Source organism: Odocoileus virginianus, chromosome 3 (assembly GCF_023699985.2).
Source record: "Odocoileus virginianus isolate 20LAN1187 ecotype Illinois chromosome 3, Ovbor_1.2, whole genome shotgun sequence".
NCBI lineage: Eukaryota > Metazoa > Chordata > Mammalia > Artiodactyla > Cervidae > Odocoileus > Odocoileus virginianus.
Genome location: NC_069676.1, coordinates 41,109,757 through 41,130,682, shown reverse-complemented (window position 1 = coordinate 41,130,682; position 20,926 = coordinate 41,109,757). Strand labels below are relative to the sequence as shown.

The following is a 20,926-nucleotide window of genomic DNA, read 5'->3' as shown; positions in this document are numbered from 1 at the left end:
CTGTGCTTCCACTGCAGGAGGCACTGTTCTGCCCCTGGTCAGGGAATGCTGCATGGTGCAGCCCCCAAGAAAGAAACCAAGGCCTCAAGGATGCAGAAGCTCCCAGGGCACTTCACTCCAGGGGTCTACCCATCATCCTCTGAGAACAGTCCCAAGCAACCAGGTCTGTACCATGTGACTGCCCCGCCATCTCTGATTGGCTCGTGAGCCAGTCAGTGTCTCCTCTAGGGACCAGTCAGCAAACGGAGGCCAAAGGACCTGATTTGTGTGAAATACGACCCAGAAGATGGCCTTCTGCCGCTGCATGGTTGCCATTGTTGTATAGCGTAGGCTGACCAAGCATCTCAACTTCGCCAGGTCTCCTGGGACCCTGACTTCTCATTGCCAAGACCTGAAATCCCACCAAACTAGAAAGGCTTAGTTCCCTGAGCACAGGACATACAGTGTCCTACTTGTCCCCAAGGGGTCCCCACGAGGAACGCCTTTGCCCCACTCTTAGGGCTGAGGTATGGGTTTATTGTTTAGTTGCTAAGTTGTGCCTGACCCTTTTTAGCACTCCCCAAAATTCATATTCCACCTGAAACCTCAGAAGGTGACTTTGCTTGAAATAAGAGTGTTTGCTGATGTCATCAGTTAAGATGAGGTCATGCTGGATCATGCCTCTTGATGAGGGTCAAAGGAGAGTGAAAAGTTGACTTAAAACCCAACATTCAAAAAAACTAAGATCATGGCATCCAGTTCCATCACTTAATGGCAAACAGATGAAGAAAAAGTGGAAACAGTCACAGATTTTATTTTCTTGGGCTCCAAAATCACTGCAGATGGTGACTGCAGCCATGAAATTAAAAGACGCTCGCTCCCTGGAAGAAAAGCTATGACAAACCTAGATAGCATATTAAAAAGCAGAGACATTACTTTGCTGACAAAGGACGGTCTAGTCAAAACTTTTTCCAGCAGTCATGTACGAATGTGCGAGTTGGGCCACAAAGAAGGCTGAGCCCCAAAGAACTGATGCTTTCAAATTGTGGTGCTGGAGAAGGCTGTTAAGAGTCCCTTGGACAGCAAGATGAAACAGTCAGTCCTAAAGGAAATCAACCCTGAATATTCATTGGAAGGACTGATGCTGAAGCTTCAATACTTTGGCCACCTGATGTGAAGAACTGACTCATTGGAAAAGACTGATGTTGGGAAAGATTGAGGGCAGGAGAAGGGGGCAGCAGAGGATAGCATCATTGACTCAATGGACAGGAGTTTGAGCAAACTCTGAGAGATCGTGAAGGACAGAGAAGCCTGGCGTGCTGCAGTCCATGGGGTCACAGAGACACTTGAGGCCAGCTCACTCCAGGGGCCAGGCTGTGGTCCTGCCCTCTCATCATGCAGGACGCTTCAGAAGATGGTGACCTGTTAGCATCTCTTGGTCCTTACAGCAACCTTCGCTCACACCTGAACAGGGTCTGCCTCATGGTCCCCAGTCACCCACCAATGCCACGGGCATCGGCCAAGTTCCTGTAAATCAATTTACTCTGAAGAATCAACTCCAGTGACCTCCTGGCTGCCTCAAGAGAGGCGCCCAGCTGACCTGTTGGGTGAGCAGAAGCCATGAGGCAGTGGGGAAGACATTTTGAGTCTGGTTGGTGACAGCTTAGGTCACAGGAACAGAGATGAAGACTGACTAGGTGATCGGGCGTGTCTAGGGGTGGCCAAAACAAAGCACCCTGAATGGGCAGCTTCAACAACAGAGATTTACTCTCCCCTGGTTCTGGAAGCCAGAAGTTCAAGGTTGAAGTGTCTCGGTGGTGTTTCCTCTGAAGGGGGAAGTGAAGGCCCTTCTCTGAGCATCTGGCAGTTCTCTGACCCTGGCTGCATCACCCCCTCTCCAGCTGCATTCTCCCAGCCTCGGTGTCTGGGTCCAGACTTCCCCTTGGATAAGGACACCAGCCATCCATCCTGTGTTGGGACCATCCCACCCCAGTCCCATCTGAACTAACCCCATGTGCCCTCAAGGTCACCTGTCCCAGTCCTGGTCAAGGGCAGCCCCTCCCCTCAGGGGTCCTGCTGAGGATGCTCTCAGCACAGCCTCCCCTGTGGGAAGCCCTTCCTCCCCAACGGTGTCCACCACCATCATGAAACGTGGCTCTCGTCCATCCCAAGGCCCTGTCCCCCATGGCCAGACCCCTCACTGCAGCCTCAGCTCTTCCTGCTCTGAAAGCCGTGGTTTTCCTGGACAGGCTGAGCGGTGCCCCCACATCCTAAAACCTGGGAATCCTTCCCTGGAATCAGGGCCTTTCAGACGTTAAAGCTTAGGATGCACTTGAGGTCATGCGCTATGGGGTGCACCCCAAATCCAAGGATGGTTACCTTGTTCTACTTTTTTTTTTCTGGGCCATGCTAATCTTAGTTCCCTAACTGCAGATCAAACCTGCATCCCCTGCACCCCTGCAATGGACGCATGAAATCTTAAACCCCTGGACCACTAGGTAAGTCCCCAGGGATAGTGTCCTTGTAAGAGACAAGAAAAGTTTGTGAGAACAGGCAAAGCCTGGAGCCACTGGGGGCTGGAAGAGACTGGAAGGCTGCTGCCCTGGGGCCTGACATGCAGTCTGGCCACACCTGGATCCAGAACCAGGGATCAAGCCTTCATTTAGGCCCCAGGTCAGTGATCCCACCCCAGCCACCCCAACAGACAAGCTACCTTCTCAACCTGGCCTTCATCCCCTCACCTCCACCCTGTCCTGTGTCCCCTGTATCACCTCTGAGTCCAAGTTGCAGATCCCCTCCCCCAGGCCCACCTGGGCCACCCATCCTATCTCCAGCAGACACTGTTCGTCCTCCAGGTGCTCCTGCCCACCAACCTGTGTCCCCCATGCCAACGGGCAGCACAGCCCCCACAGCCTCCTTGTCTCACTCGTGGATACGAGAGTATCCACGCAGCTGTGACGGAGCATGGTGGACAGCACCCACCTGTGTATCCCCTCCAGTTTGGGAGGGCAGAGGCCGAGATCTGGTATCCCAGGCTGTCTCTTGCCAAGGGGCCACCTACCGACCCCCAGCTTTTGGAGGTCGCAGCCAACCTGGGCTTATAGGGGCCTCACCCCAACTCCTCCTCCACTTTCATGCGGCCCCTCCCATGTCTGTGTCCAAATACCCCCCCTGTGAGGCCCAGTCCTGCTGTATCAGGATCACCTGCTCCCACATGATGCCCCCTTAACTGCCTACCCCTGGAAGGATCCTGTTCCCAGGCAAGTCCTGCTCTGAGATGTGGGGTCAGAACCTCACATGAACTTGGGGTTACAGCATGCAGCAGCCTCTATCACTTACTTTGGGTCCTGTCTTTCTCTCTGGGCGTCCGCTGCCCTCCCCCAGTGTCTGTGGAGTGACAGATGCACTGCCCCTGTCCCGTGTCTACATGGGGTGTCCGCTCTGCCACCAGGAGCCCCCGAGAGTCGGGTGAGGGCCCCTGCTGACCAAGCTGCTCCTACTCCAGCCGCTTCTGTCCTGTCTTCTGCACAGCAAGTGGCGCTGGTATTTCATTTTCTGCAAATTTCCTTTTTCAAGTGAAAGCTGTCGAGCATGAAGAGAACATGACTGAAAGCAAACAAGAAGGGAATGACCCCAAGGTGCAAGGATATGGCTGCTGGCTCCTCTGCGGTGGGTCAGGGTAGGGTCCCCAGGCAGGGCAGCTGGCAGCATGGATGGGACTCGGCCCAGGCGCACAGCATGGTCCTGCTTTATCCCTCCTGAAGCCACAGGCACCAGGATCCATGGGAGGAAGGCCCTCAGAAAGCTCTCTTGGAGGCTCACCTGATGCACAAAGGATGTCTTTATTTCCTGGATATTTTCACGTAACAAAAACCACAATGCGCAGTGAGGAGCGGGGGAGGGGTGGGTGCTGTGGGCACACCCTACTGCCTGCTCAGCGCCCATCAAAAGCAGCGCCCCGGACCCGGGAGGCTTGGCCCCACTGGGAGTGCAACGCTTGCCTCATCACAGGAGGCGGCCTTGGGGATGTGAGGGGACCTGGTTTCCCATTTGGGCCCCAGACCCTGGTGCTCTCACAGCCGTGGCCACTTTCAGGCACCACAGGGCGTTCAGCAGGAGTAGCCAAGCAAGCAGGCATAGGGGGCGGACTCGGGGAGAGACCTGGCGGCCAGTGGGACAGGAAGTATGGCTTGTCCCGAGAGCTGGGCGGCTGGGAGCCAAGGGGCAGTGGCAGGGCACCCGGGGCCTGGCCCACGAGGGCCGAGAGGGCACTGGGAGGCGTCTCTGGCCTGTCCCCTCACAGAGGTGCTGGCTGCTTATGTGGGAAGGAGAGGGCAGGAATTCAGATTCCTAATAAGGCACAGACTTATTGAGTCTCCCTCGTCTCCGTCCTTCAGGCTGGGGACTCCAGGTCCTGCCCCACAGCAGGGGAAGGGCTCCACTCTCAAGAGATGCACCTGTGTGCCATGTGTTTCCAGCGAGGCAGGCTGGCGGCTCCCTGCCCCTCCACCGCAGGCTCTAATGAGGTTCTGCCCGAAGGTCCCAGCTCTGAGACCCCTCCATGGGACAAGCGTGGCCCCAGACAGGAAAGCTGGAGGCAAGCTGCCAACGGACAACAGACAGACAGACAGACGGGGAGCAGTAGGTCCTATCATGAGACGGAGGAGGCGCATCAGCTTCTGGGCCTCCCCGTGGGCTCGCCCACTACTAGAGGACCAGCCACCACCCAGGCCCTCAGTCTCCCACCAGACAGAGAACCCTGGTGCCTGGACAGCCTCCCTCCTCAAGTCACTGGGCCAGGAGCGACTGCCTGGACGGAGGCTGCGAGGGGTGGCCCTGGGCTGGGCCCTTCTCCATGTCATCAGTTCTGAGAGGGGTGACCCGGACAGCCCCCCGCAACCCCGAGGGAGAGGGTGTGGCTGCAGCACAGTGGACGTTGCCATGACAAACGGTGCTCCAGACTATGGGGGGCGTCCTGCCGGATGGCAGTGACCAGACAGCTTCCGGGCAGAGCTGGCAAGAAACCCTGCCTCAAGAGTGAGATGAATGTGGGCTCGGGTCGCCAAGAGCCCGAGCTGCCCTCTCAGCTGCGGAGGGGCCTCACCAAACCCAAGGTGGTGGGAGTGGACGGTGAGTGGCAGGTGGGCCGGCGGCAGGTGGGCAGCAGGGCTTCTGGCTCCCCCTAAGGCCACTGGCCACCACTGGCCGGGTAGCTAGGCACGGTGGGGTACTCGGGCAGGCTGTTCCCCGAGAAGTTGTTGAACTGGGCCTCCCTGGACGGCGGGTTCCTCCAGGTGCCCGTGCTCCACTCCGTCTGCGCCTTCTGGAAGCTCCCACCGGCCCCTCGGTAGATGCTGTGCACCTGTGGGGGTGAGGATGATGGTGGGGAGGCCACTCCTTGCATGCAAGGAGGGGCTTTTCTTAACCGATCGTGACTAACATGACAGCATTTGCAAGAACTTTAGAAAACGTACAGAAGCAGAGGCAGGGGGCTCTGAGGGCCACGCCTATACTGTGACTGCTGCCAGCTTGTCCCCAGGGATCTCCACTGTCCCAGCCAAGCCCCAACACTCAGCACAAGTGCTTCTTCTAGGGGAAGGGCTCATCTGGGGCAGGTCTGAGGCCTGGCGACCACCTGGTGACACCTCCCTCAGCCATGTCAGACCTGGGACCCCCAGGTCACCAAGGAGGTGACATCATTCTCTTCAATGATGTCCTCAGCAGAGGCCTAAGCGGATAGGCCACTGCCCCCACACTGTCCAGGAAGGCTGGGCTCCTCAGATCTGGGGCTGGGCTGTTTCTGGAAGTCTGGCAAATCCCGTAACTGAATTCATTTAACTTGAGGTTCCTGACCAGCAAAGCTGACGGTACTGTCCTTTCCCATCAGAATTCGTCTTTCTTCCTTCCCGGTGAACTGCCAAACCTGGAGTGGTGCAGGGGACCCCAACGAGGTGGCCCTACTCTAGGGGGCTTGCTTGGCTCGGAAGCCCCTCCCTTCTGCGTGACAAGTCCCTGCCAGAACCACAGCCACCTTATGTGGCCTTCATCCTGGCCTCTGACCAAGTCTTCCAGGGTCTGTTCTGCCTCGGTTATCCCCCAACCCCCGTCAGGTCGTCCACACAGTCAGGGGGCTTTGGAGGCAAACATGGGGGGACAAGTACCCCTCTCTCCTCCCAGACAGTCTCAGGACCAGCTGAACAGCCCAGGCCTGGAAACCTGAAAAACAGCTGGGACCCTGCAACACGGAGGCTGGAGAGACCCCAAACCCAGGTTTCAGGAGTTGCTTGCCAGGCTGCAGCACAGGGCAGATCCAGCCTCCCCAAGCAGGCTACCAGGCACATGGCCAAGAAGGTCACCCCGGGAAGGCCAGTCAGGCGCACTGTCAGCTATCAGTCTCTACATGGTCCCAGGACAACCCTCGTGTGGTCAATGCCCCAGACTACAGTGCACATGTTCCTGCTGGTGCCTCAAGGCGCCTGGAGCAGGGCCGTCCAGGGAGTGGCCGTGATGGTGGAGACAGTCAGTGCCAGCCTTTCAAAGCCTGAGCACTCGGTATGAGGGCAGTGCGATGGATGTGAATTTTGTTTTAGTTAATTTCACTTAATTTGGATTTAACTGTAAGCAGCAGCACGTGGCCAGTGGTGGCTAAATCAGCAGTGTGGTCAACCCTCTGGGACACACATGCTGGGGACTCCAGCAGACACCCAACTGCCTCCATGTGGAAGTGGTCACCCTTGGTCACATGGCGCTGTCTGCCCTCCTCCCTGGAAGGCTATGTGGGCAGGAAGGAAGTCAGTCGAAGGCCCAGATTGCAGAGAGTCTACCCTGCTGTCAGCAATCACCTCACTCACCAGAGCTTGGCCTCTTGCTCCTAAAACAAGCCAGGACGAGTCCCAGGGCTGGGAGGTCAGAGAACAGGATGTGAGGGAGGAAGTGGAACATCCCGGGAGCTGGAGGACTCACCTTCATGATCATGATGGCCATCATGGCAGCCGACATGGAGAACATAATGGCTGGGAGCAGCATGACCACAGCGGCCCCGACGCTGGTCTGGAAGAAACCAATGGCTGCCAGCCAACCACTGCAAGGGGCGAGAACATGTGTGGGAGCCAGCTGGACCGTCAGCCGGGCCCACTACCTCTCTTATGTAAAGAGCTCCAGTAAATCAAAAAGAAAAAGGTAACCCACCAGCAGAGACATGGGATTCCCATGAGGACTACCACGGGGCCAGTATACTTAGGGAGTGATGCCCACCCACAAAGACATGCAAGTCAGACAGAGGTCTCATTCTCACACCATTGTCCCAACACATGTCGTGTGGAGGACAGGGAAACAAACCCTATTCTGTCAGTTTGGACTGCGCCCTTTCTGGAGCACATTGGGGTCTGACCCATAACAAGGCTTAAACACTCATTTCCTTCTCCCCGAACTGTTTCACTCATCCAGTGTCGTAACAAGGACAATCTGAGGATGATCTAAACACCCATTGGTTGGGCAAAGCATGAACGTCAGTTACACTAAGGAGATGTGAAAACAAGAGAAAGTTGAAGGTCTGGGGTAGATCCTAAACCCGCACATGGGAGAACATGAATCTGGTGTTCAGGCAGGCCAGGGGTGGGGTGGGGGGGAGGCAGGAAATAGAGTACTTTTGAGAATGTTTTTTCTTAGTGAGTAACAAAACCACACAGTTCAGGAAGCTTAGAAAAACACACAATAGATGCCTCTCTCCTGTCAACGCCACTCCCCAGCCCAGAGGAAACTGGCATCCCTCATCTGCTAGTACACTTCCAGAGAGAGTTTACAGAAACGTGTGCAGGGGATTCCCTGGTATCCAGGGGTTAGGACTCTGTGCTCTCACTGCCAGGATCCAGGTTCAATCCCCTGTTGAGGAACTAAGATCATACAAGTCACACAGAAAAAAAAAAAAAAAGTGTGTGTGCGCGCGCGCGCATGTGCACAGGTATACAACCTGCTGGACATGCACACACATACACACGTGGACAGGCCTCGCCCCTTTGTGAAGCCAGGAGGGACGTCCTCACATACAAATGCACACTGCTCTGCACTTTGAGGGAGTGTAAGCATAGCTGGAGGTCTGGGAAGATGACAGACCTGGAGATAAGGGGGATGGGATGAGGGTATGAAGTGTTCCTCCAGGGCCACTCAGCCAGGAGCTCAAGGGGCCAGAGCCAGGCAGATGGAGATGCAGCCTGCAAAGGCCAGTGGAGGGTCTGGCAGCTCTGATGAAGGTTCAAGAGTTACCACGTGGCCCAGAAATTCCACAGCCAGGCATCCACCAGAGAGAACTGAGAACACATGTCCACACGGACAGGTGTACACAATGCACAGAACTACCAGCAACAGAAGAGCAGAGAACCCAATGGTCCACCCACAACAAACAGACACACACACTGCATCCCACCAACTCAGCCACCAAAAGGGGCAAAACCCTGACACTCGCTACCATGTGGATGGACCCTGAGAATACACTTGCTCAGTGAGAGAAGCAGACACAGAAGGACACACATGGTATGATTCCACTGATGGGAAACGTCCAGAACAGGCCAATCCACAGACACAGGGAGTGGGTTCCTGGCTGTTAGCGGATGAACAAGGGACTGCTCATGGGGATGGGGCTTCACTTTGGGGTGGTGGAATGTTCTGAAACTGGAGTGATCGAACCTCCATCCTTGTAAACACACAGAACCACAGAGTCGTGCACCTAAGTGGCTGCCTTTCTGGGCTGGGAAGGTACCTCAAGGAAGCCCCAACTGTGGAAAGGACAGGCAGTGGGGGTCCCAGTCAAGGAGGGTGCATACTCCACCCTACCTGGAGTCCAATGTAGACCAACCACAAAGGCCAACTGTTAACAAGCTGCAGGGACCCCAAGGGGAAGGCCTGACATGGTAGCTCTGTGGGTGAGGGCACTGTGCCCACCACATCCAGTGGAGGCGAGGGCGTCAGAGGGTGGGGAGGCAGCTTGGGGTGGACGCTCTACCCCAGATCTGCAAACCACGAAGAAGCCCCATGTGAAAAGGTCACAAGCGGGCAGGACAGACAGGTCTGAGCCTCTGGTCACTGTTGCTTCCTAGTGTGAAGCAGCACTATAGTCTTTTACACATAAAACTAGTCTCACAGGTTTTAAAAGGCCTTCTGAATGGACTGACAGGGAAGCGTTCACCCAGAGGACGGTGGAAGTCTGGGGCCAGCGGGGAGGGATGGATACTCAGGGCCCAGGACTGGCCGGGTGTCCCTGTAGCTCCACAGCAACAGTGGACGACCCCCCCCCCCATGCTGTCCATCGCCCCCTGGAGGGGACTTGCGGGACTGCGGCCACCTGGACTGGAACAGGTGGCTCTCTGGAAGGACCAGCCCTGCCAACCTGTGGGTTACATGAATTCTGACCCCTGGGACTTAAGATGAAAAGTTTGTTTCAAATCACTGAACATGGAATAATTCACTATAGCAGCGGCAGACACCTCATGTGTTAATGAGTGCTAAGTCGCTTCAGTTGTGTCTGACTCTTTGTGACCCTTTGGACTATAGCCGCCAGGCTCCCTAGTCCATGGGATTCTCCAGGCAAGGATACTGGAGTGGGATTCCATGCCTTCCTCCAGGGGATATTCCAAACCCAGGGACTGAACCCACCTCTTTTATGTCTCCTGCATGGGCAGACGGGTTTTTTGGCAGACGGGTTTTTTACCACTAGCATCACCTGGGAAGCAATGGAAAATACCTCTCCCAGATGGTGGGGCATGGCCCTCCCAGATGCTCTCTGACCCCGGGGACACACAGCTGGACATGTCTGCCAGGTTTTCCCGGGGGTCAGGTGACTGGCACGAGAACCACTGTGCACGGGCTACCAACCTGGCACCTCCCAGGGTAGGGGTTTACAAGAGCAAGGAGCATACTTCACCCTCGCCCAGCCATTGGCATTTTGGTGTTCTGACCACAGTGTTCAGCCTAAGCTCATGTCTGTCCTGCGCGTGACACATGTCCCCATGGTTGACCCCGCAAGCTTACCACGCGCCCCATCCTGAGAACCCGACGGCCTGGATGATGGTCAAGACGAACTGGGCTCCGAAGATGAAGAAAAATGCCATGAAGTTGAAGGAGCTGTCAGATCTGGAGGGAAGCAAACGGCTTTGTTACCAATACTGGAGGGGAGGGCAGGGTGGAGGCAGTGAAGGGGCGGGGACAAGGAAGGGCCCAGGCCAACCCGGCTATCCAGCGCATCTCCGGTTCCCGCCCCCAGGAGGAGGACACCCCTGACATGCTCCTCACCAGAAGGGGATTTAGGAGCCCCCACTATGCCCAAGGACCTGCCAGTAGCCTGAGGTCAATCTGATGGGTTCGTGGTGGGTTTGTGATGCCCTGCTGTCCCGGACAAGGGAGGCTGCAGGGTGCTCACATAGGGAGGGCAAGCAAGGGGCGATCAGGGATGGAGGATGGACGGGACCTCACGGTGCAGGGCTGAGCCTGGGCTGCCCCCAAAGCCCTCAGGGGGTCCCCATTCTTGCACACAGTTGCTGGAATCAGCTTGGGACCTGAAGTCACAGCGCCCCTTTCGCTTCAGCACAAGTGGACAGGTTTCTGGTTCTTGTCTCCAAAGGGCCCCAGGGGCCCCACCTGACTCCCACTGAGGGTCTGGTATTAGGGGCCGCATGGAACAGACATAGCACATGCCTGAGTGCAGAGGGCAGATTTGGGGTGAAAGCCACAAAGCAAGATTCACAGTAGCCAGAAGGGGGCAGCAACACCAACGCCATCCACAGATGATGGAGAAACCACTTGGTCCCTGCACACATGGGAGCATCACTCAGACACCCAAAGGGATAAAGCCTTGACACTTGCTACCACGTGGATGGACCCTGAGAACACGATGCTCAGTGAGAGAAGCAGACGCAGAAGGACACGCAGAGTGATCCCACTGATGGGAAAAGTCCAGAACAGGCAGATCCACAGACACAGAGAGTGGGTTCTTGGTGTTCAGAGGCTAAGGAGATGAGGATGGTGCTAATGGGGATGGGGTTTCTTGTTGGTTTGTTCTGGAACTAGACATGCTGGCTGTCCAGCCTTGTATAAACGCTAGAAACACCAAGCTGTTGAGCAAGTGAGCTGAGTTGTATGTACAGTATGTCAACAGTAATTAACAAAAAGGGAGAGATGGATGTGGCTTGTGGATCCCAGTACACAGTGTCATCCAAACACAAGAAAGAGGCATGCTCACACCTGGGCCGGGCGGCAGCTGCAGATCAGGGTGCACCCCTCTCAGGACTTGGCCCGGAGTGGGGCGCGCACAGTGAGCGCGCTTGTTTCTGAGCCAACTGTCAACCCCAGACACTCCCCAAGGGCCCCTGGAGGGCAGGGGCCACCCCAACTCACCGGAAGGCCTTGTAGGCCGGCCGGAACCAGCACACATAGCCGCAGGGCGAGAAGAGGAGCAGCCAGAGCAGGGCCAGGCCGAAGTTAGCGCCTGAGCCACCCGCGATCCACCAGGCCAGGCAGGCAACGAGGTTGACGCCCAGGGTGGCACAGTAGACTAGAGGAGGGGAGGAGAAAGAGGGTGCTGAGTGGGACAGCCCCTACCACTGGGGTGTGGCTCCCACGAGCACAGGGACCTTGGGGCCAGAGAAGGGCCTGGGGGGCCGGGGCTCTGTGCAGCTGCCCACCTGCTCCATCCACTCCGGAGAGGAGCTCATCAGTGTGTGTACTCAGTTATGTCTGACTCTTTGCAACTCTATGGACTATAGTCTGCCAGGCTCCTCTGTCCCTGGGATTCTTCAGGCAAGAATACTGGAGTGGGTTGACATGCCCTCCTCCAGGGGCTCTTCCCAGCCCAGAACTAAACCCACATCTCCTGTAGCTTCCGCATTGGCAGGCGGGTTCTTTACCACTGAGCCATGAGAGAAGGTCGTCGGAAAGCTTTATTACTAAACCCTCAGGCTCCCACCCACCTGGGTGGTGCACCCCTCCCCCTGACTCACACAGCCACAGGCGGTAGATCCTCTTCACCAGGACCTGGTGCTCAATAGGGATTTCGTCAGAGAAGTTCTGGTAGAAGCAGGGCTTCAGGGGGATGAACTTGGGCAACGGGGGGAAGTTGTTCTCCTTTCCTGCAGGGATGGGGGGACAGAAAAAGACTCACATTGCACTCAGCTTGTAGTGGCCCTAGGGCTGTGCCCATCTGCTCCTGGGACCTGTGGATGCATCACCTCATGGGGCAGAGGGAACTTCGCCAGAGGGATTAAGCTAAGGCCCCTGAGACGGGATGATCCTGGATTCCCTGGGGAGCCCAGTGCCATCATAGGGTCCTTATAAAAGGGAAGGGGGAAGGTCAGAGGCAGAGAGACGTGAGATGCTGTGCTGTTGGCTGTGAGGATGCAGGGAGGGGCCACAAGTCAGGGATGCAGCACCTCTAGAAGCTGGAAAAGGGGGGAGCCGGTGCTCTCCGGGAGCCTCCAGAGGGACCAGCCCTGCCCACGCCTGGATTCAGCCCTGTGGTACCCATGTGGGACTCCTGACCTCAGGACTGTCAGAGAACAAATTCTATTTACTTATTTATTTATGGACTTAGTTTCTGACCGTGCCACATAGCATGGAGGATCTTAGTTCCTCCGCCTGGGATTGAACTCACGCCCTCAGCACTGAAAGCACGGAGTCCTAACCACTGGACCTCCAGGAAGTCCCAGAACAAATTTCATTTAAGTATCTGAGTCTGTGGTGATTTCTTACGACAGTCACAGGCACACATGAAGATTCAACAGCAGGGTCCACACATATCCACACTGTTGACTCCAGGGCAGGTTGTGGCACTTGGGATGTGGGAGCTCCCTGGGGTTGCTGTTACAAAGGACCACAGGCTGGGCAGCCTGATTGGACAGAGGTCTGTCTCGGCTCCGTTCTAGAGGCTGCACAATCAGATCCAGTGTCACAGGGCCACGTTTCCCCCAGATGCTCCGGGCGCCCCGGGGTTGTGAACCCGTCCCTCCAGCCTCTGCCCCATCCTCCCTGCTTCCCTGTGACTATCTCATCCATCTTAGGATGTCAGTCCCACTGTTATCTCAGGGCCGCCCTGCTCTAGCATGACTTCATCTCACAGCCATACCTGCCATTGGGTCCTCTTCCTGGAGTCTGGACTCCATGGGGTTTTTGTTTGTTTCCTTGGCCTCACTGCGCGGCTTATAAGATCCTAGTTCCCTGACCAGGGATGAACCCAGGCCCCCAGCAGTGGAAGCTCAGAGTCTTAACCACTGGACCATCAGGGAAGTCCTGGGACTTCCTGTTTTCCAACACGGAACACTTCCGTCTTACATGTCTCCAAGGCCCAGGGGCAGAGCTCGTCTCTGTATGGTCCCTCTTTAGCACCTGTGCCACCCTGGCGGGCAGTGGAAGACCTCATAGCACAGTGTAACAGAGTGCTGCCTGGAGCCGCCCACTTCAGCTCCACGTCCGGGCAATTACATGGGTGTCCCATGGGCTCCGCTGGCCGGGCCAGGTGCTCACTGTGCGGACTCGTCACCCTGTTGTCCAGTCCAGTGGCCAGAGCAACCCCGACTCCTATCCCGGGAGGAGAGCAAGGCTGTGCCCCTCCTGGGGTCACAGTGTGCCCAGCTGCCCGGGGAACTTTCCAGATGGCCCAAGAAGCCAGGACCCCCCACTGCGGGGCGCGGTGGGACTCACCTGACATTTCTGCTGTGAAGACAGGGTGGGAGTGGAAGCCTGCAGCCACCTGGAGGGAGACAGGCACAGTCAGGGGGGCCCTATGGCTGCAGGGCGACCCCAACACCACCTGTGGATCCAGGGGCCACTGCAGTTACTGCCTTAACCACCAGAGCATCCACAGGGGTATCTGGGCTCTTGGCTCAAGGCCAACCCAGCCCCGCATGTGTGACCCCAGTCACCACCTCATGTCAGAGGCCCCCACCCCCACCCCGGGCAACTTGCCACTGATGTGGGGGAGGCATCTGGGTGGAGGGTCCCAGTGACCCACCACTACTACCCTCCTACCTTGTCCTTCCCCAACTCCCCCACAAAAGTGAAAGTGTTAGTCACCCAACCCTTAAACTTTCCCTTTATCCACGGATGGCTCTGCACACTTCCTATGGCCACAAAGTCTCCGAGTCACTAAAATCTGAGTCCACACTCATTGCTGTGTGACCTCAGGGAAGTTACACAACCTCTCTGGTCCATGGCTTTTGCCCCTGTGAGCTTTGCAAGGCCAAGGACCCCACTGCAACCCAACTGAAATGCCTGAAGACAGGACAGGCACCCAGCGGCCCTGCCCAGGAGGAGCCCGTGTCATGGAGCAGCCCCTCAGAGGCAGCACCACAGAGGCACCAGTTGCACAAGGACCTAGGAGGCAGACACTACCTTCTCCAGAAGTGGGCCAAGCAACATGGCCACACCTGGTACCCAACCAGCACAACTGAGCCTGAACGGCCCCCAGTGCTGGGCACTAAGCAGGTGCAGAGCCCCACATGGAGGGGATCCAAGGGAAGGATCCAATGACCAAGAGTCCTTGGGTCCACCCCCAGCCCCCAGCTCGGAGAGGGCCTCCCCCTGGGACCCGGAGCCTGGCCCAGCCCAGCCCTCCTGCCACAGGCCCCACCAGCCATCCACAGCTCCGGTTCCAGCAGACCCTCCACCTGCCCAGCCCCCATGGGCAAGGGATGGGGGCTCAAGGCATGGATGTCTCAGGGACCTGCAGCACACACATTTACTGCTCGGAGTCCCACACACCTGGGTTCCAGGGCTAACCACTCCAGGGCAGGCAGACCCCCACCGGCCCCTCCAGGGACCCTCTAGGCACCTGGGAAGGATGGGAGACTGATGCAGTCAGCAATATCCAGGCTGGTGGGCCCTCTCCCTAGGCTCTAGCCATAGCCATCCAGACTTGGGGCCCCTCCCTGCCTACACTCCACTCAGCAGCTCACCTCCTTGTGCAAATCCAGGTGTCAGAGAAAATGGCCACCCTGACCCAGGGACTCTCAGCCACCGGGGCCTCACGCCTTTGTTAACAGACACCAACCTGGTTTAAGTTGTTTATTTTCACATGTCAAAGCTGTTCCCTGACACCTGAGAAAAGGGGACCCAACGCTGGTGACCCCAGGGGCCCACCTGGGTCGGAAGGTGCCTGGCTACTCGGCCAGCTGGACCCCCACTCTGCCCAACTTTGAGGAAGACCTTGTCCAGGAAGGGGATGCCCCCCATGTGCCAGCAGAAACAGCATGAGTGTCCATGAGCTGAGACAGAGCAAAAGCCCCTGGCGATGTGAGGAAAGCCAAGGAGGGTCCGGGCTAGCGCCTATGCCTTGGAGTCCAGCCCATCGGGGTCCAGTTGGCGGCACTGGGCCTCCAGGATGCCGCGGAAGGCCTGGAAGCGGTGGTTGAGGTCAGGCCGGGCGTGCAGGCGGAAGCGGGTGCCAAGTGCGCCGTCAGGCGAGGGCGCCCCATAAAAGACACGCCGCACCCGAGAGTGGACCAGGGCCATGGCACACATGGTGCAGGGCTCGCGGGTGATGTACAGGTCGTAGCCGGTGCACACATAGGGCAGCCCATCCTCGTCCTCGTCCAGCTTGCGCACAGAGCCAGCACGGACGGCTGGCGCGAAGGAGCAGGCAGGGTGGGGCGCCAGGTTGTAGGCACCGCAGCCCTGGCCTCGCGCCACCAGGTCAATGCACACCATGGCAGCATGCAGCAGGGGGCTGCCGGTGCTGCTACAGTCGTGGCCCGTGGCCAGCACGCGGCCTGAGGCCGGATCCACCACCACCGCGCCCACGGCCCTCAAGCCCCTTGAGGCTGCCTGCTGCGCGGCCCACACGGCCCGCTCCATGTGGGCCTGCATCGCATCCCGCTCCTGGGCCGAGAAGAGGCATCCAGCCAGGGCTCGGGTCACCTGCCTGTCTTCATGAAAAGTCGTGGGCCAGTGAGTGCGCGCCTCCTCGAACTGGCTCCTGGTCAGGGGCGGTCGCACAGGCACAGGTACCAGGAAGGGCTGCCCCAGGCCACGGGTGTCCACATCCGGCTGCGGGAGGAGCTCGGCCAGCGATTGAGAGCCCCGGGCCGGGCCCGCCAGGCACAGCAGCATTTCCAGCGAGTGCGGGCGGCCGGGGTCAGGGCTAGGCCGCACCCTCTTGAGGTGAGGCTGCGCAGGCAGTGGGTGGGCTGCTGACACCTCCTTGAGGAGGCGTGAGGTCTGGCTCTTGTCCAGGACGGGCGCAGCATAGGCCAGCACCAGCTCCACGGCCCCAGACTGCTGCTCTGACAGAACCGGGAGGGCTTGCCACGGCGGTTCTTGCTCGGGACTCCTGGCCTTTGCATCTCTGTGCAGCTCCATGACGCCCAGGGCGGGGTCCATCCTCAGTGGGGCTCTGACTGTGGGAGACAGAGACCGGAGCAGGGCATCATCCTGGGCTGTAGTGGGGCCTGACGAGCTGGAGGGGTCGTCCCAGGAGCGTGCCAAGTCTGCAGGCTCGTCCCACCGAGCAAAAGGCACCAGCAGCTGTGCTCTCACTCACATTTTACTAACGCCGTGTTTGCACAGAGTTTAAACCGCCCTTGTCTGGGTTTCTTTTCTCTGCCCCCTTTTTTTACTGAGAAGTGCCATGAGCAAAAATGCACACTGGATCCCAGAAACTTAATACAAAAGAGAAAATGTAACTGTCTCGTTAAGTCTCTTTCTGTATTCCACGGACACAGAAGACTGACTCACTACACCACTTTATTCAAAGGCCTTGAGATCCTTGGATCTTCTTATCCTTGGGGGCCCTGGACCCAGTTCCCCATGGATGCCGAGGGATGGCTATGTTAACTACATGGCTGAAGTGGGAACACTCTTCATGTCTCAGGTTAAATAAACATATGATTAAGGCTAAGTTCAACTGTTTCTTTGTAGTTTCCCAAAACATGGCTTCTACACACTTCATTTCGTGTACCTGTCTCGAGTTATATTCCTACTGGTCAGGGCTGCCCTGGTTGACAGCAGAAATGGGCCACAGATGACATTCACATGGCTCCAGAGTCCAGTGCCCTAGCGGTATCTGGGATTGGACCAACCCCTCCCACCTCTTTCCCATGGACAAGGTATGCTGAGACAGTGTCACAGTCTGGCCCTTACTGCTGCAATGCAGCCTACTCATCACTCCTCAGCCCATGGGCCCTGCAGCGGGCACAGGAGGTCCTCACCAACCACTACCAGAAAACACACAGCATGGCTAGGGGCCCCTCAGGTACCCAGGATGCCCAGGCCACGTTCAGGCCCTGAGGAGGGTCCTGGGCATGCTGGGTCTAAATCTGCTCCCAGCACACACCGTGCCCAGGGCAAAATGGCTCCCACAGCCTGGTCCAGGCCACAAAAGGTCCCACTGTCTCCCAGGCAAGACAGACACAGTCCTGTTTGTCCCTTCAAGACTGCAATCTCTGTCTGACCGAAACAAAACAAGTGACAGAGACAGGAGGCTGGCCTCGGACTGCTGCTGGTGGGGCTGCCATCCTCCAGGGAGAACAAATAAAAACCACCAGGAGGCCACCATCTGGCCCAGTGACCCCACTCCCAGGTGCACACCCAGGAGAACTGAAACAAGTCCATACATGTCCATACAGCCATCTATACACGTGTTCACAGCAGCACGACTCACAACAGCAAAAGGTGGTTGCAAGCCCATGTGTTAACTGGAAGATAAACACATAAACACCAGGTGGTCCCTCCACACATGGAAGCATCCCTCAGCCATGGAAAGGAGAGAAGCCCTGACACTCACTGCCACGTGAACGGACCCCGAGATCATGATGCTCAGTGAAAGAAGCAGACATAGGACACATGGGGCGTGATTCCACTGATGGGAAATATCCAGAACAGGCAGATCTACAGATACAGAGAGTGGGTTCCTGTTTGTCAGAGGCTGGGAGGTGGGGGGCGGGGGGGGGGTCTGCTCCTGGGGACAGGCTTCCTATTGGAAGATAGAGTGTCCTGGAACTACACAGAGGTAATGGTCACATAATACAGTAAATACACTAAAAAAGTATGCTTTATGTGGGTGATCCCCACACTATGTGAACTGTACCTCAGTAGAGCTGCTGCTCTTTGTGGCAGCGGTGGGGAAATCTGGCAGTCACCAGGGCGTGCATGCTTGCTTAGTCAATCAGTCATGTTGGACTTTTTGACCCCATGGAATGTAGCCCACCAGACTCCTCTGTCCAGGGGATTTCCCAGACAAGAATATACTAGAGTGGGTTGACACGTCCTTCTCCATGGGATCTTCCCGACCCAGGGATCGAACGGGCATCTCCTGCATTGGCAGGTGGATTCTTTACCCACTGAGCCACCAGGGTCACAGCACATCTCGAACAAGGCCCAGAGCTCGTGACTGCCGCCAGTGCTGAAACCGCTGCCTGTCTTCACTCCTGCGAATGGGCTCCCCAACTTCCCCCATGACCCAGACGGAGGCTGCGGGGCTGGTCCCTTTCCAGAGGCCAAGGGACTTGCCCAGGGCCACGTGCCTGGGAGGGCAGAGCTGCAGCCCGACGGCCAACAGCTCCCAACTCTGCCTTCTGAGCCCCGTGGAGGGGAGGGGCTTTACAGACAAGACGCAGGCTCCTCCAGGGTGACACACCCAGACTGGGAGCTGCGGCCCACCTGGGAACGGCCCCCACGCCCAGTGATTGCTTAAATGAACCCTGGGGACCTCAGCATGCCGGGAGGCTGATCCGTTCCTCTTTTCCTCCTCAAAATCACAGGTCCACCCCAGCTCTGGGCACCCCACTGCCCTACCCTGGCCGAGTGCCCTGCATGCACACCCCCACACACACACTGCCCCACACCCTCCCTGCTGCGGATTGGCTGCTCCGCCCAGCTCAGGCCCTTCCCTGGGTGTGTCTACCTCCCTCTGTCCACAACTAGGCCGCCTCCTAAAGGTTCCTGTGCTCCAATGGGGTGGAGGCCAGCCCCCTCCACAATTGTCTGTATTTATGGTTGGAGCCTCTGTGGCTGGCACCCACTGTCAGGGCCTGTGGGGAAGGTCCAGGAGACCAGGGAGCTGGGACCCCCAACAGCCAGTCCCCTCATCGGGTGACGAGGCCTGAAGCCCAGGAGGCATCAAGAACATGGGGCTTATTCAGTGAGCTGAGGCAGCCTCTGCAACCAGAGGTAAGGGCCTTATCTCACCCCTGGGTGTGTCAGGGCCCTGCCCACATTCTCCTGGCTGAGACCAGGCCTTAGGCCCAGGACAAGCTTCCCCCTCAGTAAAATGGGATCCACCACCACCCTGGCTGGGACAGAAAGTGAGAAAATCCATGAGGCTGGGCCCACCCCAGGGCACAGCTCTTCTCAGGAGCCAGTGCCCTGCGAAGGGCAGATTCCTGGAAGGCTCCTCGGAGGCAGTGACCCACAGCTGGACCTTGAAAGCAGGTGAAGCAGGGTGGGGAGCCCTGAGCAGAAGGAACATCCAGTGCTGGAGTCTTGGACTCTTGAACAGCCAAGGCAGCCGATGGCTTCAAATATGGTATCCAGAACTTGGCCCCGTGGAAGGGGGAAGGTGCATTAATGTCTGCATCTGACAAACTCCCCAACAAAGCAGGGTCCCCAGATAATATGCAGCACACCCTGCTAAGTGTGAACCCACATGAGCAGGTGATTTCTCAACATAAATGTGTCCTATGGAAGCTTTGCGATACTCTTACACTAATACATACATACATACATACATGTATATATATATATATATATGTGTGTGTGTGTGTGTGTGTGCATATATTTGTTGTTAACACAAAATTCTAATTTAATGGGGCAACCTGACTGGTTATTTGCAGAACCTAACAACCCTATAAGCAGGCCTTTGTGCATGAAAAATCGATAACCATGCGCATGTGGGGTGTGGCTGACCCAAGGCCAGAATTTTAAAAGGCCTTGAAAACTCACACTTCCCTTAAGTATCAGCAAAGATTACCAATTCTTAGGCCTCCCCAAGTGGTTCAGTGGTAAACAATCCGCCTGTCAATGCAGGAGACACAGGAGATGCGGGTTTGATCCCTGCGTCGGGAAGATCTCTTAGAGAAGGAAATGGCAACCCACTCAAGTATTCTAGCCTGGGAATCCCATGGACAGAGGAAACTGAGGGCCACAATCCATGGGGTCGAAGAGTGGGACACAACTGAGAGACTGAGCGCGCCCACAAACAAGACGTACAGAAAGATTTGGGGTTTTCGCCCAAAGCGGGCAGAAAGCTGGTAACACGACAGCACGGAGATAGAAGGCTGACCAAGACCAGAGGCCTGAGCACAGCGGAAGCAGTTAGGGCACGGGGTCTCAAAACCGGACGGCAGGGGCGAGCGCACGCGCAGAAGGACGACGGGCGCCGAAACAGGGGTCCCCGAACCTGGCCGGCCCGTGCGCACGCGCACACGCGCCCCTCCCCGCGTTCGCCCGATGCGCGCGCACGAGCCCGGTCCAGTTGGGCCCCCTCGCTCCCCGCGCGGCCGGCGCCCCTCCGCAGGCGCGCCCCCTGCCTCCGCCCTCCTCGCCCTCCGCGGGAGCCTGGGTCGTAAAAGCCCGAGACCCCGGGGCCGTGTGCTTACCTGAGGAGACGGGCGGAAGCGCTGCGCTTCACCAAGTCTTAGCAACCAGCCCGCCTGCTCCGCCTCCGCCACCGCCTGGAGCCTCGGGGCACGACGGGAGCGTAGTTCCAGGGGCGGAGTCGGCGCGAGGCGGAGGCGAGGCCGGGACTACAATCCCCACAAGACCGCGCGCACCACCGACTCATACCTCCCCTTTCTTGAGCGCGGCTGCTGTGACCCGCAGGATAGTCAGGCGAGCTCTGAGTTAAGGGTTCGAGACCCAGCACGGCGGCAGGAAAAGTTGGACCCTGCGAGCCTTTTGGGAAATCAGCAGAGTGAAGAACCTGAGGCAGAGGGGTTCAGGCCACGTGCTGCAGTCACTCCCAGAGTGCAGT

At 57.5% G+C, this 20,926-nt stretch overlaps 2 protein-coding genes across 3 annotated transcripts; both read right to left on the bottom strand.

Annotated features, from left to right (window-relative positions):
- Window positions 1–3,802: 3,802 nt before the first annotated feature.
- Window positions 3,803–20,634, bottom strand: SCAMP4 (secretory carrier membrane protein 4). 2 transcript variants are annotated; one of them, XM_020870256.2, is made up of 7 exons: window positions 20,553–20,634; window positions 13,663–13,711; window positions 11,967–12,095; window positions 11,365–11,521; window positions 10,003–10,104; window positions 6,943–7,060; window positions 3,803–5,341 (listed from the first exon to the last, which is right to left on the bottom strand). In XM_020870256.2, the coding sequence occupies exons 2-7, from the start codon at window positions 13,667–13,669 to the stop codon at window positions 5,162–5,164; spliced, it is 693 nt and encodes a 230-aa protein (XP_020725915.1). In that variant the 5' UTR covers window positions 13,670–13,711; window positions 20,553–20,634; the 3' UTR covers window positions 3,803–5,161. The 2 variants fall into 2 exon arrangements, with proteins under 2 accessions (XP_020725915.1, XP_020725908.1); XM_020870249.2 differs by lacking the exon at window positions 20,553–20,634 and adding an exon at window positions 15,100–15,287.
- On the bottom strand, window positions 15,286–20,641 carry ADAT3 (adenosine deaminase tRNA specific 3). Its single transcript, XM_020870229.2, has 2 exons — window positions 20,553–20,641; window positions 15,286–16,355 (listed from the first exon to the last, which is right to left on the bottom strand). Exon 2 carries the CDS (start codon window positions 16,336–16,338, stop codon window positions 15,286–15,288), a length of 1,053 nt encoding a protein of 350 aa, XP_020725888.2. The 5' UTR covers window positions 16,339–16,355; window positions 20,553–20,641.
- Between the last annotated feature and the right edge of the window lie 285 nt (window positions 20,642–20,926).

Bases quoted from the DNA above. Each gene is read 5' to 3' on its own strand.
- SCAMP4 (XM_020870249.2), bottom strand. From the start codon at position 15,192: ATGGGGGGCATCCCCTTCCTGGACAAGGTCTTCCTCAAAGTTGGGCAG. The intron at 10,105-11,364 runs GTGAGTTGGGGT...GCTTCCCTCCAG, and splicing joins CCGGCCTACAAGGCCTTCCG to ATCTGACAGCTCCTTCAACT. The intron at 5,342-6,942 runs GTGAGTCCTCCA...TCACCCCCACAG, and splicing joins TGGCCATCATGATCATGAAG to GTGCACAGCATCTACCGAGG.
- ADAT3 (XM_020870229.2), bottom strand. From the start codon at position 16,338: ATGGACCCCGCCCTGGGCGTCATGGAGCTGCACAGAGATGCAAAGGCC.